The sequence below is a fragment of the Cotesia typhae genome, unplaced genomic scaffold (genome assembly GCF_013202065.1).
Source record: "Cotesia typhae breed Kobodo isofemale line unplaced genomic scaffold, CoteBio_Ctyphae contig_36, whole genome shotgun sequence".
In the NCBI taxonomy this organism is placed as follows: Eukaryota; Metazoa; Arthropoda; class Insecta; order Hymenoptera; family Braconidae; genus Cotesia; species Cotesia typhae.
The window spans coordinates 500,367-516,485 of record NW_027423744.1 but is presented as its reverse complement, the minus strand read 5'-3'; the positions used below and the strand labels follow the sequence as shown (position 1 = coordinate 516,485).

Genomic DNA, 16,119 nt, shown 5'->3' with positions numbered 1-16,119 from the left:
AAAAAAAAAATAAATTAATAATTAAAATTGACAATTTTTTATAATTTTATAAATTACTAAATATATTTTCATTAAAAGACAAACTTTTTAGATAGATTTATTTTTACTTGTATCACATAAATATTGCGTTTTACAAGGTGTTTTACATATATATTTTTCTCCTGACTCTACTATACATATAAAGGTATCTGTTATTTTCGTATATAATTTTTATATTTTATAGTTCTTTCTATAGTTTTTTTTTTTTTTTCTTTATATACTCATTCACTCTATCCATTTCTTTCTTTCTTTCTTTAAAGTCTATTTTTCCTTTTTCCCTATCTCTCTTTCTCTTTCATTTTTCTTTAGATTATTTTCTATTTCCCTTATCACCTTGCATGTTCCCGTTCTTATCCTCCTTTTCATTATCCCCACTATTTCTTTTTTTATTTTGTCTTCATCCTCTGATTCCTCCCACCATTTCTTTATTTCCTCCTTACTTTCTTTAGTGAGTTTATTCCTTATTTTTTCACATGTTAAAACATGCATCAATGTCTCTTCCTTTTCTCTGCATTCTCTACACTTCCAATCCTTTTCCCCTTTTTTTCCAGCTTTTACTAGGTTTCCGCACCTTACTCTTGCCCATAATTCTTTATATGCACTTCTAGTTTTCTTGTTTTTCCAATATATTTCTTCTTCGCTTTCTTCCATTAGTTCCGTATATATTTCACTAAACTTCGATGCTCTTATCCTTGACTCTTCTTTCTCTATCAATTGCTTCTTTAATAGTTATATTCCTGTCTTTATATCACTCTCTATCTCTTCTATATCTTCTCTGTTATATATTTTTTCTATTACTTTCTCGCATTTCATTCTCTTCGCGTTTTCTTCTATTTTCTTTCCCCATTTTGTCGGTTTCTTATTTATTATTCCTCTCATCTCTTCCCTTAGGCATATTTTTGGCCATCTTGTGTCCTCCATTCCTGCGATTTCTATGATGTATCTCCATATCCTTTCCCTTATTATTTCTTCTATTATCCCACTTCCCGTTTCCCTCCTTACTATGCATCCTGAGGTGTTTTTTGACACTCCTAGTGCCATCCTATTTAATTTGTTTTGTACTACTTCTATTTTTTTCACCTCTCCACATCCCCATATCTCTACTCCGTACATGCATCCTGACCTTACCAGTGTATTATATAGGTACATCGTGTCCTTCATATTGTTTCTTTCTGTTCTTCTTATTACACCCCATGTCGCGTTCGCTATCCTGTTCGCTTTATTTTTCATTATATTTAGGTGCATTTCATGGCTGTTTTTGGCTGTGAAATTATATCCTAGATATCTAAAGCTCTTCACTACTTCCAACTTTTCTCCTTTGTATTCCCACTTCCCTTTTTCATTTCTTCCTCCGTTTTTGAAAATCATCACTTTTGTTTTCTTTGCATTTATCCTTAATTTATTTTTATCCGCATATTTTTCTAGTTCTTTCAGCATTCCTCTTAATCCTTCCTGTGTATCTGCAATTGCTGCTCCATCATCCGCATATTTTATCATATATATTTTTTCCTTCCCTATTACTGTTCCTCCTATTCTTTTTCTCACTATTTCGTCTTCCATGTCGTCTATGAATATGTTGAATAGCACTGAACTCAGTGCGCAACCTTGTCTCACCCCTTGATCCGCTCCAAATTCTTCTGATTTTGCTCCATTAATTACTACCTCATTTATTGTTTTACTATATATCAATTCTATCATCTTGTACATTTGTCCCTTTACCCCTATTCTCCATAACTTCTTCAGCAGCAAGTCCCTGTCTACTGTGTCAAACGCCTTCTCCAAGTCTATAAAGCATACATACAGTTTTTCTTTATCTCTTATCTTTCTGTTTATTAATGCATTTAGTGTGAATATGTGGTCTCTTGTTCCTCTTCTCTTTTTAAATCCCGCCTGGCTCTCTTTTATCTTCCCTTCTCTGTCTGTCCAGCTCATTATCCTCTCCGCCATCATTGCTGTCAGTATCTTGTATCCTATGTCTAGCAGGGATATTCCTCTGTAGTTTCCCGCTATATCTTCGTCTCCTGCTTTATATATTGGAATTATCCTTGCTATTTCCCATCCCTCTTGTAGTCTTCCTCTATCCACATCTTGTTTATTACATGTCTGACATCTTCCATCATTTCTCTTGGTAGATTCTTTATAAATTCTGCCGTGATCCCATCTCCTCCCGGCGCTTTATTCCTCCCTAACTTTCTGACTGCGTTTCTGAATTCTTGTCTTCCAAATTCCTCATCTAGCCTTTCATCCTCACTGTTTTCTTCACTCTTTTCTCCATCCTCTTCTTCTGTATTTCTCCTTTTTCTTTATTATTTAATAGGCTAGCGAAATGTTTAACCCAGTTTTTTCCACTTATTTTTTCTCCCTTGCACTTTTTATTTTTTTACTTCTGAACTTGTTTATCATTTCCCACCATTTACTCATGTCTGTCGCATTATCTATCTCCTTTTTTTTCTCTTCCCACCATTCTTCTTTCACTTTCTTTATTTCTTCCTTGTATTTTTTTTTGCCATACTATACTTTTTCTTTTCTTCATTATTGTTTCCATATTTCGTCAATTCTTTCAATTTTTTCCAAACGTCTTCTCTTAGTTCTTTGCATCTATCACTGAACCATTCTTTCTTTTGTGTTCCCCCTCTTTTTCCATTTCGTACCTTTTTATTCATTTTTGTCATCTTTGCCACCTCTTTTATTACTTCTTTTATATCGTTCCATTCTATTTCTTCTGTGCTCTCTTTTTTTTCTCTCCATTTCTCATTTGTCCCCTCCATATATTCTTCCGTTTTTTCCTTTTTCCATCGTAGTCTTTCTTCCGTTATCTTTTTTAGATCTTCGTTTTCTCTTATTTCTTCCTTTTTCCTTTCTATCTTATTCTCTTGTCTTTTCAGTTCTATTTCAATTGGCAGGTGATCCGATTCTATTCTTTTTATTACTTTAAATTTTTCTACTCCATCTTCTTCTCCCCTATCTAATACCATTCCCAAATCTATTACTGAACAGCTATTTTCATTTTTTCCTCCAATGAACGTGATTTCTCCTGATCTATCCCCTTCTTTTGCTCCATTTAATATCTTTAGTCCTAACTCATTGCACATTTTTATTAGTCTCCACCCTTCTGCATTTATTTTTTTATCTTTCGATTTCCTCCCTTCTTTTTTACTCGTCCCTTCTGCATTGTATTTTCCTATTCTTGCATTCAAATCCCCTATTACTATGATCTTTTCAAAGTCAGTCTCATTTTCATTTATTATTTTTTTTATTTTATTCTCTATCTCTTTCATTCCTACATTATTATATATTGCTATTATTAGCTCACTCTCTTCTCTGTTCGTTATTTTAAAGTCATACATCCATTCCTCTACTTCCCATTCATTACATATTTCTTTTTTTATTCCCACTAAGTGTCCTCCACTTGCCCTTCCTCTCTTACATCCTACTCTTCTTTCTGCTACTTTGCACCACCACTTCATTTTGTCGCTCATCCTTTCTATTACTTTCTCTTTATTTTTTTCTTCTACCCATGTTTCCATTAGGTACACTATTTCATATTTCTCTAGAAGTTCTTTCACATCCTCATACTCTTTCATACCTGCAATGTTCCAGCTCATCATTCTACATTTTCTTTCATTCTCTTTACATTCTTTTTCATTCTCACTCCCTCTCTTTAATGCTTTTTCCATATTAAAATCTTCTGTTTTTCTTTTATATTTTTTATCCTTGATTCTATTTTTTTTACATTTACTCTCCCTTTCTATCCCTTCTCTCGTATCACTTCCCTTTCTCTCTTTTTCTGTTATCTTTTTTCCCCCTTTTTTTTGCTTGCTTTTCAGCTCATACCTCACTTCACTACTCATTGTTTCTTCTACTTCACTTTCACCTCTGTTTTCTTTTCTTATCTGTGCTCCGTTTGTTTTTTCTCCTTCTGCTCTCTTCTTTTTTTCGCTGTCGTACCGTCATTCCATCATTTCTCCTTTTGTCTCGTTCCAGCTTCTCCAGATGTCTCCAATTTTTAGTCTCTTTTCTTCTATTTCCACTTCCTTTCCATTGCTTTGTTCCCACCTTGCTACTTTTCTTATCCATATCTCAACTTCTCTTTCTCTTCTCGTTTTTTCGTCCATTATCCATATTCCCGTTCCCTTCATAATTTAAGAAATAAATTAATAATTAAAATTGATAATTTTATAAATTACTAAATATGTTTTAATTTAAAGACAAACTTTTTGATAATAATAAAATGAAGAAAAATATTTTTTAACAAAAAAAAAATGACGCATAGAAATTGTCAAAAATTATAATTACAATTCATTATAATTACAATTCAGTGAAGTAGAATAGAAACTATAATTTTGTTTGAGTATTTGATGACATTGAAATTAAAATAATATGCTGACATAACTCTATATTGTTGCAAAATTAATGTTACGTATAGACAGATAAAAAAATTCATTGTAATAATAATTAATTATATCTCGTTTGTTATAAAAAAGTACGGTCATGTTTCACGACAGGTTCCAAGTACAATCGTGATCAGCTTTGTCGATTTCAAAAAAACACAATAAAAATATTGAATCATCCAATTTAATATGTATTGTGAAAATAAATTCAATTATCGAACACGGAAGAAAGATTGACTGGCTAATTAACAGTTTTGTATTACATTTTTTCAGTGTAATCAATTTTTCATTAATGTCATTCTTATAAAATTGTTTTTGAAGTACAAACAATTTTTTTTTTAACAGTTTTTCTTCATTAAGCATTAAGAAGGATGCTGAAATCAACAGATAGATCAACATTTTTGGAATTTTTACAGCAAATAAATTAAGATTAAAAACACATAAAATTTTTTTGATGATAATTTTTTTAAATTATTAATTCGTGTTAATTTTAGTATTAAATATAATTTACTTACAATATTTTGTAGTTTCAATTTAGCAACATTCGAAAATCAATGTACGCTTACGTTTCTTCACTCGTATTTAATCGTCAGTAACAAAATCATTTAAATAAATAATAGAGAAACTAAAAATAACTGAATTTTAATTAGTTTAAAAATGAATGCAAATTTAACGAAGGTAAAAATTAAAGTTCGTAACTTTTGCATAAAATTTACGTTGAGAGCAACGAAACCTTAAACTAGACGAATTTAATTGTTTTGTTTTTTATTTAAACAAAATTACCCTTTGATAAAACTGAGAACTAATTAAACTATTTGATAACCATAATTGACAGTAGGTCCACATTGAAAATCAGTTTTCATTCTGAGCGCATAAGGTCGAAGATCCCAAACTCTAGCGGAACAATTTTTGAGCGGGCGTGTTACGTCCAACTTACACTCTTTCCCAAAATCACCCTTAACACAATTGGTATCACCGACTGTCAAATGAAGGACATACTTGTTCCCGGTAAAAACTTGATGCGTCGCTTTGTAATTTTTCACTAAAATAAGTTCTCTGTCACTTGTGAACTTCCGTTTAATGTATCGAACGGTAGCATCGGTGATTTTTTGGACTCCCGGGTCGTTAATTGGAACTTCTTGCGCAAAGATGTCATCAAGTGATCCAAAAACCGGAAGAGCTGTCGGAGTTTCTAATTCGAACATCAACCAGGTTAATTGAAAAATCAAAGCAACTTTATATTGTTTCTTCATTTTATTATTAATCGGTAATCATAATTGATCAAAATTATGAATTGAATTAAAGTAATTTTCACACTGAATTGGTTTTACGGATTACATTTATCTTCAATGACAAATGTAACTTGATCGCGCGATATTTTCAACTCTATAAAGTAATAAACCCTTTTAAATTCCACCGGTATTAAGACACTTTATCTGTTGTAAGTTGTTATATAGTAACAGATTAAAAATGACAGTAGAAGTATATTTAATCGTATCTCTTACGTAATCTTATTAGTACAGATGGATGATTTTTTAATTTAAGAAACAGATACTTAAATTTAATTTACAATCACATTGGCTTGATCTTTACGCAAAATGCCTATTCTTAACATAATTACTTTTTTCAGTAAACAACGAATATGAATTATTAAAAAATTCAAGTTTTAAGTAAACCTTGAAATGGTGTTAATTACTTTCTTATCTTAAATCGATTAAATGTTTCATTTAGTCAATTAAAATGTTTTTTATTTAATTTTCTTTTTTTTTTTTAAGTTTCAAATTTTTTAATATCTACCGAGAAAATAAAATTTCTTGCATCAAGAGAATTTTTCTTTCTGTGTTGAAATCGATTTTTTTTTTTTAATTTTACACTGGTTGTTTTCCTTAAGTTTTTAATTAGTAATTTTAATGATTGAGGAAAACCTGGAAATTTCTAATCTCTGTGACATTGATAAAGTAAACAAATAAGCCGACAGTCAGAAAATGACAATTATCTGATAAAATCTTAAATTATATGGCAATAAAGTAGTAATTTTTTCAATTTTTAACATTATATAAAAATGTCCTGATTTTTGATATTATATACATTGTTGAGGAAATTTTTTTACCGGAAGCAAAGGTGTGATTAATTACCCGATAGATTTTTTATTGCATTTTCTTGTGATGAGAACCCATCAATTATTTAACTGATATTCGACAGAATTTTATGTATATATACCGTATACCAGAGTCACTTTTTCAGTTGCAAATTCTAAAACGTAGTTTCAGGATTTTATACTTACAATTTCTGAAGAAATTTTCTGGGTAGAGCATTGAGCATTAATTAAAACTCTTTAATCATAAAAATGATTTCAAGTGTGTTGATTGTATTGCTAGTTCAATTTTTTGGCATTAAGGTATTTTTAAATTTGATTATTCAGATCATTTATTATAAAAACTTTTGCTAATTTTTTTTTACAGCAAAAAAAATGGAATTGTTGATTTTCTGAAATGAAATTCAAGCAATTATCGAAGCCATAAGCTGTTCTTTTATTGTGTTCAAAGAAATTTGAACACTTACATAATTTATATTAAATAAAATAAAAAAAATATTTCAATGTGCAATAATAAATTTTTGTTTTTGTTCACTTTTTAGGGCAATCTTCAAATCTTTGTTAATGATGTTATTTTTCCAACTTATAGTGAAGAATATTTACTCGAGCCAGATGTTTACTTAGATGCTGACAACAAAGCGGTTGTTAATATAACGATAGTTAATAGATTTCCACCAGAAACTCAAGTAAGTATTTTTTTTATCATATTTCAGGTCTGTGCCTTCGGCTTGACCTTTCGGAGATTACCTACCGTTACCTTTCATGTATACTCGCCCAAGTTTTACCAAAATTTACCACTAGAGGGCCCTTAAGAGGGGAAATTACCCTTCTCCTCAGTCCCCTAGAGGTTGTGACGGCTAGTGCGATCGGTTTACCGGCTCGATCCTCAGTACGCTGTCGTTTCTTGAGTAGTGCATATGAGCCCATAACGTTGTGAACGTTCGTAAATAAAACTAAATTTTTGTTTTATTCAATTGTGACGTGCTAGATTGAGTAAAAGATAGGTAAGATTTTTTGCAATAATGTTTTATGTTTCAGTAAAAGCTAGGCATGTTTAGTGACGAGCGGTATTAGTTTCGGCTCATGAGCCGCAACGGCAGCCGTTAAGGCTGTAGAGACGCAGCCGTCGCCTCGTCTATTAATGGAGATAGCTCCTTCGAAGCCTCTGTCCACTCGGGACGTAGCAGCAGGCTCGATTTGAGCCGAGACGCAGCCGCAGTCGTAACCCGAAACGGCTCATTTTACTTTGTGCTTAGCACATGCAGCTCTACATACCGACTTTATTTCTTCGCCTCATCAGGCGCAAGTATGATTGAAGGCTCGCAGACATTCTATCTCGAGCTAAACATCCAAAAAATGGATGAAGGATATTTTTTTTTTTTTTAATATCCTGGGCTGTTTCAGATGAGTGAGGAGCTAGAGTGGACGACGATGGAGGAGTTAATAGAGGTAGCAGCTGACACAGAAGCAGAGGACAGGATTTTGGATAGAGTCAAGCTGGTCGCGCAGGAGAGCTTGCCTGAAGGATGGTTGAATTGGAAAACACTGGATTTTTCCAAAGAAGCTCTGTTTGGAACGGAGTTGACTGTGGACCCGCAGATTTTAAACAAATTGCGTTTCGCTTTGCCTACAGTGGCTTTGGCGCGTGCCTTTAATCCTTCGGCTGCAGATTTGCCAGAGAAGCAGTATAGAGACCTTAAAGTGTCCATGTTGAATTGGTCTTTTTCTAGAGCGCTTATTATGAGTCCTCCAGCTTTGGTAAATAAACTCAAAGGCTCGGTTGGACGGGCAGAAATTTTTTTGCACGCGATAGAATCTGTAAAGCCACTGTGTATTTCACGCAAGCGGGCGGCGGAGTTGTTGAGACCGCAAGGAGTTGGCTCAGACTCTGATGAGGAGAACGATTCTTCTCGGGCATTGAAAAGACCGGGAGAGCATCTGAGTCAGGATGCTCCAGGTTCAAAAAGATCTAAAGTAACGGAACTGCAGGATGAGATGCGTCACATGTTTGGAATAGTCATGGAAAAGATCCGATACATGGAACAGCGTGGCCACAGAAGGAGTGAGGACGATGATTATTCCGACAATGACTCAGAGCATTCTGGTGACAGTAGTGAGTCTGTTTTACCAGGACAAGACTGGACCCCACCAGCCTTTGAAGAACCTTCAGTAGTATCAGGAATGCCGGTTACACCGGTAAATGATCTTGAGGCTTTGTCTTTTGCACCTCAGGTAAAAGAAAAAGAACCAACTATTCCCCCACCGTCAGAGAATATTAAAGCGCAGGGAATTCAGTGTCAGAAGTTTGGTTCTTCAGGGTGGAGCAGAATAAGGTACAAAGAAGTTCAGAAAAAGCTCCAAGCTTCACCAGTGTTTGATTCATTGAAAGTAAATACACAGCTGGAGGGGGTAGTGTCAAAGTCTTATTACCAAACGCTTTTGGAGCGTGTAGATGAATTGACAGGCACGTTAAGTCATGGCTTATTAAAGCAGAGACAGAAACTCATGGAGGGCATGAAATCCTTGGCAGCTAAGTATCCGGGAGCGTATGAAGACATTAAAGCCACTTTTGTGGGAGAATCGGAGTTCAAAGAAGTCTCAGACGATCTGCTCCAGTTTACATGCGCTAGGAGAGCGGAAGTAATTGAGATGCGGAGAAAGGCCTTTAAGCCCAAGGAGCAGCATCATGCAGCGAAGCTGGCAGAAATCCCACCGTCAGAGTCTCATCTGTATGATGAAGAATTGCTGTCTAAGTTCTTAGATCAGCGAGGTAGTTTGAGCAAAGTTTTCCCGCCAGCTCAAAAACCGTTTAAGGAAAGATTTTCCAATCACGGAACTACAAAGGACAAACCTGCTCAGAAGTCTTCTGGTTTTGGACACTCTTCCTACCAGAAACAGAGGTCTCAGCTTGCATCACGTGCTCCATTTCGCAGATCTGATTCAAAAGAATCGAGAAAAGATTACAGAAAGACTGATTACAGAAAGAGTGACTCCGGTAAAGGAAATCGGAAGTCGACTTCACAAAGAGCATGACTACGAGTTCCAGGCGGGCCAGCTTCAGTTTTATATTCCCCAATGGCGCAAGCTGGGCGCTCCAGAGCACATCATAAAAACGATTGGGGGGTATTCAATACCATTTGTGAAGAAGCCACCAGCAATTCCATTCTCAGAGAGGAATATTCAAAGATTCGGTACCAAAATATTTCATCAAATGTCGCAGGAGGTGGAGGAACTGCTAAAGCTGGGAGTGCTAGAAGAGTCAAGGTGGCCTTCAGGCTTCCTCTCAACGATGTTCCTGATCCCAAAATCGGATGGCAGCTTCCGACAAATCTTCAATTTACACCGCCTGAATCAGTATTTACAGACCAAAACATTTCGGCTGGCCAATCAATTGAAGGTTCCAAGTTTCTTACAGAGGAACGATTTCATGGTCAAACTAGACATATCCAAAGCGTATCTTCACATTCTGATGAAGGAAAGTCATCGGAGATTTCTGAGTTTGGCATACAAGGGCCGAATCTACAATTTTACTTGTCTCCCGTTTGGTCTCGCTACAGCGCCACAGGAGTTTTCCAAAATAAGCAACTGGATAGCGAGCCTTTTCCGTCAGCTGGGCGTAAGGGTACTGGTCTATTTAGACGACTTTTTGTTCCCCCATCAAGACAAGGAGGTTCTTCAAGAACAGATCAAAGAAGCAATCCGTTATCTCCGATATCTTGGTTGGCGGCTAAATCTAGAAAAGTCAGTAACAACGCCGACGAAAGAGTTAGAGTTCTTGAGAATTCGATGGAATACAGAGTCAAACAGAATGTGGTTACCGGACAGCAAGAAAGTGCGTATCCTCGAAGTCATGAATCAGATAACATTGTCGAGACAGTGGAACTGGAAAATGGGAGCATCGTTGCTGGGTCAGCTGAACTTTGCGGCCTTGGTAACCCCGCTGGGCCGTCTGTACTCTCGCGGTTTGCAGAGGGCATTAAAAAAACTACCAGGACATCGGCCAAAGAAGAGCTTGAGCATAACTTCAGAGGCTCTAGAGGATTGCATATGGTGGCAGAAGAATATCGAACACACCAGTCCGATATTCAGGAGCGACCCGGATGTTTTCCTAACAACGGATGCGTCAGAAACGGGTTGGGGCTTTCACCTGGACAATGTGACCGAAGCGGGTTCTTGGAAACCAGAGCAACAGAATTGGCACGTGAACCAAAAGGAACTCTTTACAGTACTGATTGCTATCAACAAATACAAACACGACTTGAAGAACAGGTCAGTGTTGTTACAGTCGGACAACAAGACGGTGGTGGCGTACATTCGCAAACAAGGAGGAACTCGATCTCAGACTCTTCATCTTGTGACCAAGCAGCTGTTGTCGGTACTTCAACAATTTCAGATCCAGCTAGTTCCTTTTTACCTGCCGGGTCAATACAATTGTCTGGCAGACAGGTTGTCCAGGGGCTTACCTTTGACAGATTGGCATCTCAAGGGCAGTCTGACCAGTATCATCTTCGAAAAGTGGGGGACTCCTCAGATAGACTTGTTTGCGACAAGCAGATCGAAAGTAGTGTCTCAATATGTGACGATAGAAGCCAACGATCAGGAGGCGTGCTTCATAAATGCCTTCAGCAGGCCATGGACTGTGAATCTAGCATGGATTTTTCCGCCGCCACCGCTGATTCCCAAAGTCTTGCAGCACTTGAACACAGCAAAGGGTCTGTTTCTGTTGGTAGTACCCAGATGGAAGAAAACATTTTGGAGAGGAGATCTCAAGAGCAGGAGCACCGCAGCACCGTTTCAGTTGTGGAACCTGGAGGATCATCTGGTGGACCTAGCGACGGGACTTCCTCCACAGAATGTAAAAGACCTGTGCTTGGAGGTTTGGAGAGTACGGGGTGGAGCGAGATGATTTCTGGATTATCAGAGCAAGATACCAGTCTCTTGTCTTCAGCTTGGAGAGATTCCACGTGGAAAACTTATTCTTCGGCATGGAAGCAGTGGCTGCAGTGGTGTAAGACGAACCAAGTCACCCCAAGTAGTCCAACACCGCAGAATTTAGCAACTTACTTTGGTTATTTGCATAGAACAAAGAACCTGACATATAGGACAATTCTGGTGAGGAAATCGGTTATCAGCACCTTTGTAGATCCGAAAGGAGAAGCAAAATTGTGTACTCATCCGCTGGTCAAGTCCATGTTGAAAGCTATTAGTACTGAAGAAGCCAAAGCAGCTACTCCTCGCAAGGAAATATGGAACATTGAGTCAATAATCGATTGGCTTGGTAAAAATTCTCCGGATAAAAACAGTATTTTTCAAGTGTCAAGACACACTGAAATGTTATTGATGTTGGCTTCGGGTCGTCGTATCCATGATCTTACTCTTTTGTCTACGGAGTTAAATAAAATGATAGTGAAGAAAGATTCAGTAAGCTTTTGGCCAAATTTCGGATCGAAAACGGACTCGGCGAGCCATAGACAGTCAGGTTGGAAGTTGTCGAGAGCAGACAAGCCAGAGTTGGATGTTGTAAGCTGGATTAAAGAGTTGATACGGGTGTCAGCCAGTAGAAGAAAATCAGTTCCGGGTCTATCGAGTCACTTTATTACCACGAGAGGTAAAGTAAAGGAAGCATCACGAACAATCATTGCTGGTTGGTTGAAATCGATTTTTGTAGCTTCAAATACTAAGGCGAATACAGGTTCATTGCGGTCGGCAGTAGCGTCATACAATTTTGATAAGAAGGTAGATTTAAAAGAAATTTTAGATCGTGGTAACTGGAGAGGTCCAAAAAACTTCTTTAAATTTTATTATAAAGCTGTGGAGAAACCAAAGGTTAAATCTAAGAATGTTATGTTCAGTACTTTTAAACCGGTATGAGAAATTATTTATAATTATTTAATAATATTTAATTATTTATTGGCCTATGATAAGGTTTGTTTAACTATAAAGAGAATGATTTACTTTAAATAATAAGATTTGATTGCATTTCAAGCTAGTCAATAGCTGTATAAAAAAAAAAAAAAAAGTTTATTGATAAGTTATGGAATTTATTAATGCATTTAAAAAAAAAAAAAAAAATTTAATTAAAAATTATTTCATTTAAGTCCTAGTTTCTTTTCTATGTTGTCTTTGCAAGCAAGTTTAAGTATTCAGGTCACAGTACGCTGCAGGTTGTGAGCCGGCAGATTCCAAACACCTCTCCGAAAGGTCAAGCCGAAGGCACAGACCTGAAATATAAACCGTTTTCCACCCCGAAGGGAAGAAAACGATTATTTCGGGTCTGCCAAAGGCTTGACCTGAGTAAGGCCTTGCCGGCTTCTTTTCGGAGCTGTACTGAGGATCGAGCCGATAAACCGATCGCACTAGCCGTCACAACCTCTAGGGGACTGAGGAGAAGGGTAATTTCCCTCTTAAGGGCCCTCTAGTGGTAAATTTTGGTAAAACTTGGGCGAGTATACATGAAAGGTAACGGTAGGTAATCTCCGAAAGGTCAAGCCTTTGGCAAGACCCGAAATAATCGTTTTCTTCCCTTCGGGGTGGAAAACGGTTTATATTTATTATCTACTAGCTGTTACCCGCCCGCTTCGCTGGGCATTTTATAGAATAGTATTTTTAGATCTAAATTTGAAATTTAATTAGAGTAATGTTTTGACTTTCACAAATTCCAAATTTCATCGAATCAGCATATACCTTTTATCCATGTAATTATTCTAGCTAATATTCATTGTAACTTTCAATGTGTAATCATTAATCATTATAACGTTTGCGTGGCTTTTTTTCAAAAATGAATAATAATTGACACAAAGAAAAAAATTTGAAATGAGAATTTGGAGTCTATAGGGGCTATAGCTTGGAAATTAAAAATTTTTAATGTTAACACCCACCTTCGCAAACCCCTGTGAGATGAGCTATCGTAAAATTTTTCCATAGACTTTTTCTACATCTCTTACAGAAGATTCCTACCAAATTTGAAGACGATAGGAGCTATAGTTTAAAAACGGGAATTTTTCATTATTAACGCCCCCGCAACCCCCCTTGTGGGTGGAATTTTGTAAAATCCGTTCTTAGCTGACCTCTGCTCGGCGAAAGGAATATTCCTGCCAAATTTAAAGTCTCTAGGTCTTATAGTTTCAGAGATATCGTGATGAGTGACTATACGGATTAGAACCAGTTTCAAACATTAAAGCGGACATCGGGGTGGCAAAAATTAAGGGATGATTTTTGGGTGATTTTCAACGAGTTGTAACTCCGAGAAAAATGATTGTACAGCAAAAAAAAAGCAAGTTGTATCTCCAAGTGTCTAGTTTTCAGATATGACCATGAAAAATTTTTTATCATGTTCGGGTCTGGAGAAATCCTTAGAAAACCACAAAAAAAAAAATTTTCCAAATTTTTTCTCGTCTTAAAAAAAGTCTACGGGCTTCAAAAAATTTTTTTCCATTGTTTCGCTGAAAAACTTTTTTAGAAAATTTAATGCCCTTCAATTTGACGTAATCAAAAAGCCTGTACGATGATTTGCCGCGGAGTTATCGTCAGTCAAAGCAAAAAAGTACTTTTTCACTTTGACAATCAATAACTCTGGAAATAATGATCGTATAAGAAATCGAAGGACGGTTTTAAAAACTACACGATATTTTCTATAAGATACTGTGAATAGCTTTTGTCAAAAAAATTTTTTTTTAATTGAAAATTTTAACTGAAAAAACGACAAAAATTCGCATAATTAAGGATATTTGGATAACTTGGTATAACTTTGGATAAAATGGATGAACAAAGGATATCGTCGGTAATTTTTCAACCTCCAAGTGTCCCCTAAAATCCCTGAAAAATTCAAAGCGTTATGTTTTATTTTTCATAGTGCCCCAAAGCTTCAAATTCTTTGTTTTTGCAAAAATCACCGTTATGAGCAATTTTTCGATTTTTATTCATTTCTTCGATGAAAAAAAATCTTTTTCTCAAGAATCTTTATTTTTTCAATCAAAGAGATTAATTTTTCAAGAAATTTGAAAAAAAAAAAAAATTTCAATTTTGTTTCAAACATTCACCAAAAAATTTCAAATTTTTTTTATATCCATTAATTTTTGTAACTAGTGTATTAAAATATTAACATTCAATTATAATTAGTACGCTCTGATTAGAAATTATAATTTTTAGGTTCACTTAATCGTATTAGGAGCATCGATGGGTGAATATGTTATACAAACTGGATTTGACATACAAATGGGCTTGTGTGAAACTATGGAGGAACCTATTTTGGTCGGTTCTGCTCTACGCTCATTTGGATTTGTCACGTCCGATTGTCCACCATCTCCAGTAAGACCTATTAGATTATTTAATAGTGCTGACATTTTTTTAATTTATGTTTTTACTCTAGGGTGTTTATGGAACTGATGGCTTTGTAATACCAACGGATACATTGCCAGATGATTTTCCAGCGAATCAATATTTATTTATCTTCGAAATCCTCTTCGAAGAGGAAAAAATAATAGAAATATATGAATACATTCATATTCAGTAAAGCTTGAAAGAACTATTGTACACAGAAAAAAATTAACTTTTGATTCAACTAAATATTTTTAATGAACTGTAAGATAAAATTTAATTGTAAAAGATAACATTCGAATATTGACAATTAACTAAAATTGGAAATTTGAAAATAAAGATACTGAAATCAACAATAATGTGAAAATTTTTCGAATTGTTATAACAAACAAATTACGATTAATAAAAATTCTCAAAAATTCGTTTACATATAAAATTTTTTTATGATAAATTTTTTAAATTATTAATTCGTGTTAATTTTAGTATTAAATATAATGTACTTACAATATTTTGTAGTTTCAATTTAGCAAAATTCAAAAATCAATGCAAGCTTGCGTTTCTTCACTCGTATTTAATCGTCAGTAACAAAATCATTTAAATAAATAATAGAGAAACTAAAAATAACTGAATTTTAATTAGTTTAAAAATGAATGCAAATTTAACGAAGGTAAAAATTAAAGTTCGTAACTTTTGCATAAAATTTACGTTGAGAGCAACGAAACCTTAAACTAGACGAATTTAATTGTTTTGTTTTTTATTTAAACAAAATTACCCTTTGATAAAACTGAGAACTAATTAAACTATTTGATAACCATAATTGACAGTAGGTCCACATTGAAAATCAGTTTTCATTCTGAGCGCATAAGGTCGAAGATCCCAAACTCTAGCGGAACAATTTTTGAGCGGGCGTGTTACGTCCAACTTACACTCTTTCCCAAAATCACCCTTAACACAATTGGTATCACCGACTGTCAAATGAAGGACATACTTGTTCCCGGTAAAAACTTGATTCGTCGCTTTGTCAATTTTCACTAAAATAAGTTCTCTGTCACTTATGAACTTCCGTTTAATGTTTCGAATGGTAGCATCGGTGATTTTTTTGGACTCCCGGGTCGTTAATTGGAACTTCTTGCGCAAAGATGTCATCAAGTGATCCAAAAACCGGAAGAGCTGTCGGAGTTTCTAATTCGAACATCAACCAGGTTAATTGAAAAATCAGAGCAACTTTATATTGTTTCTTCATTTTATTATTAATCGGTAATCGTAATTGATCAAAAT

General features: G+C 35.2%; 1 protein-coding gene across 2 annotated transcripts; it reads left to right on the top strand.

Moving 5' to 3' along the window:
* The first annotated feature begins 4,229 nt into the window (after positions 1 to 4,229).
* Positions 4,230 to 15,184, top strand: LOC141526854 (uncharacterized). 2 transcript variants are annotated; one of them, XM_074241995.1, is made up of 4 exons: positions 4,230 to 5,642; positions 7,068 to 7,211; positions 14,674 to 14,832; positions 14,894 to 15,184. In XM_074241995.1, exons 1-4 carry the CDS (start codon positions 5,511 to 5,513, stop codon positions 15,035 to 15,037), a joined length of 579 nt encoding a protein of 192 aa, XP_074098096.1. In that variant the 5' UTR covers positions 4,230 to 5,510; the 3' UTR covers positions 15,038 to 15,184. The 2 variants fall into 2 exon arrangements, with proteins under 2 accessions (XP_074098096.1, XP_074098097.1); XM_074241996.1 differs by lacking the exon at positions 4,230 to 5,642 and adding an exon at positions 6,302 to 6,828.
* The last annotated feature ends 935 nt before the right edge of the window (positions 15,185 to 16,119 follow it).

Bases quoted from the DNA above. Each gene is read 5' to 3' on its own strand.
- LOC141526854 (XM_074241995.1), top strand. From the start codon at position 5,511: ATGTATCGAACGGTAGCATCGGTGATTTTTTGGACTCCCGGGTCGTTA. The intron at 5,643-7,067 runs GTTAATTGAAAA...TTCACTTTTTAG, and splicing joins CTAATTCGAACATCAACCAG to GGCAATCTTCAAATCTTTGT. The intron at 7,212-14,673 runs GTAAGTATTTTT...TATAATTTTTAG, and splicing joins GATTTCCACCAGAAACTCAA to GTTCACTTAATCGTATTAGG.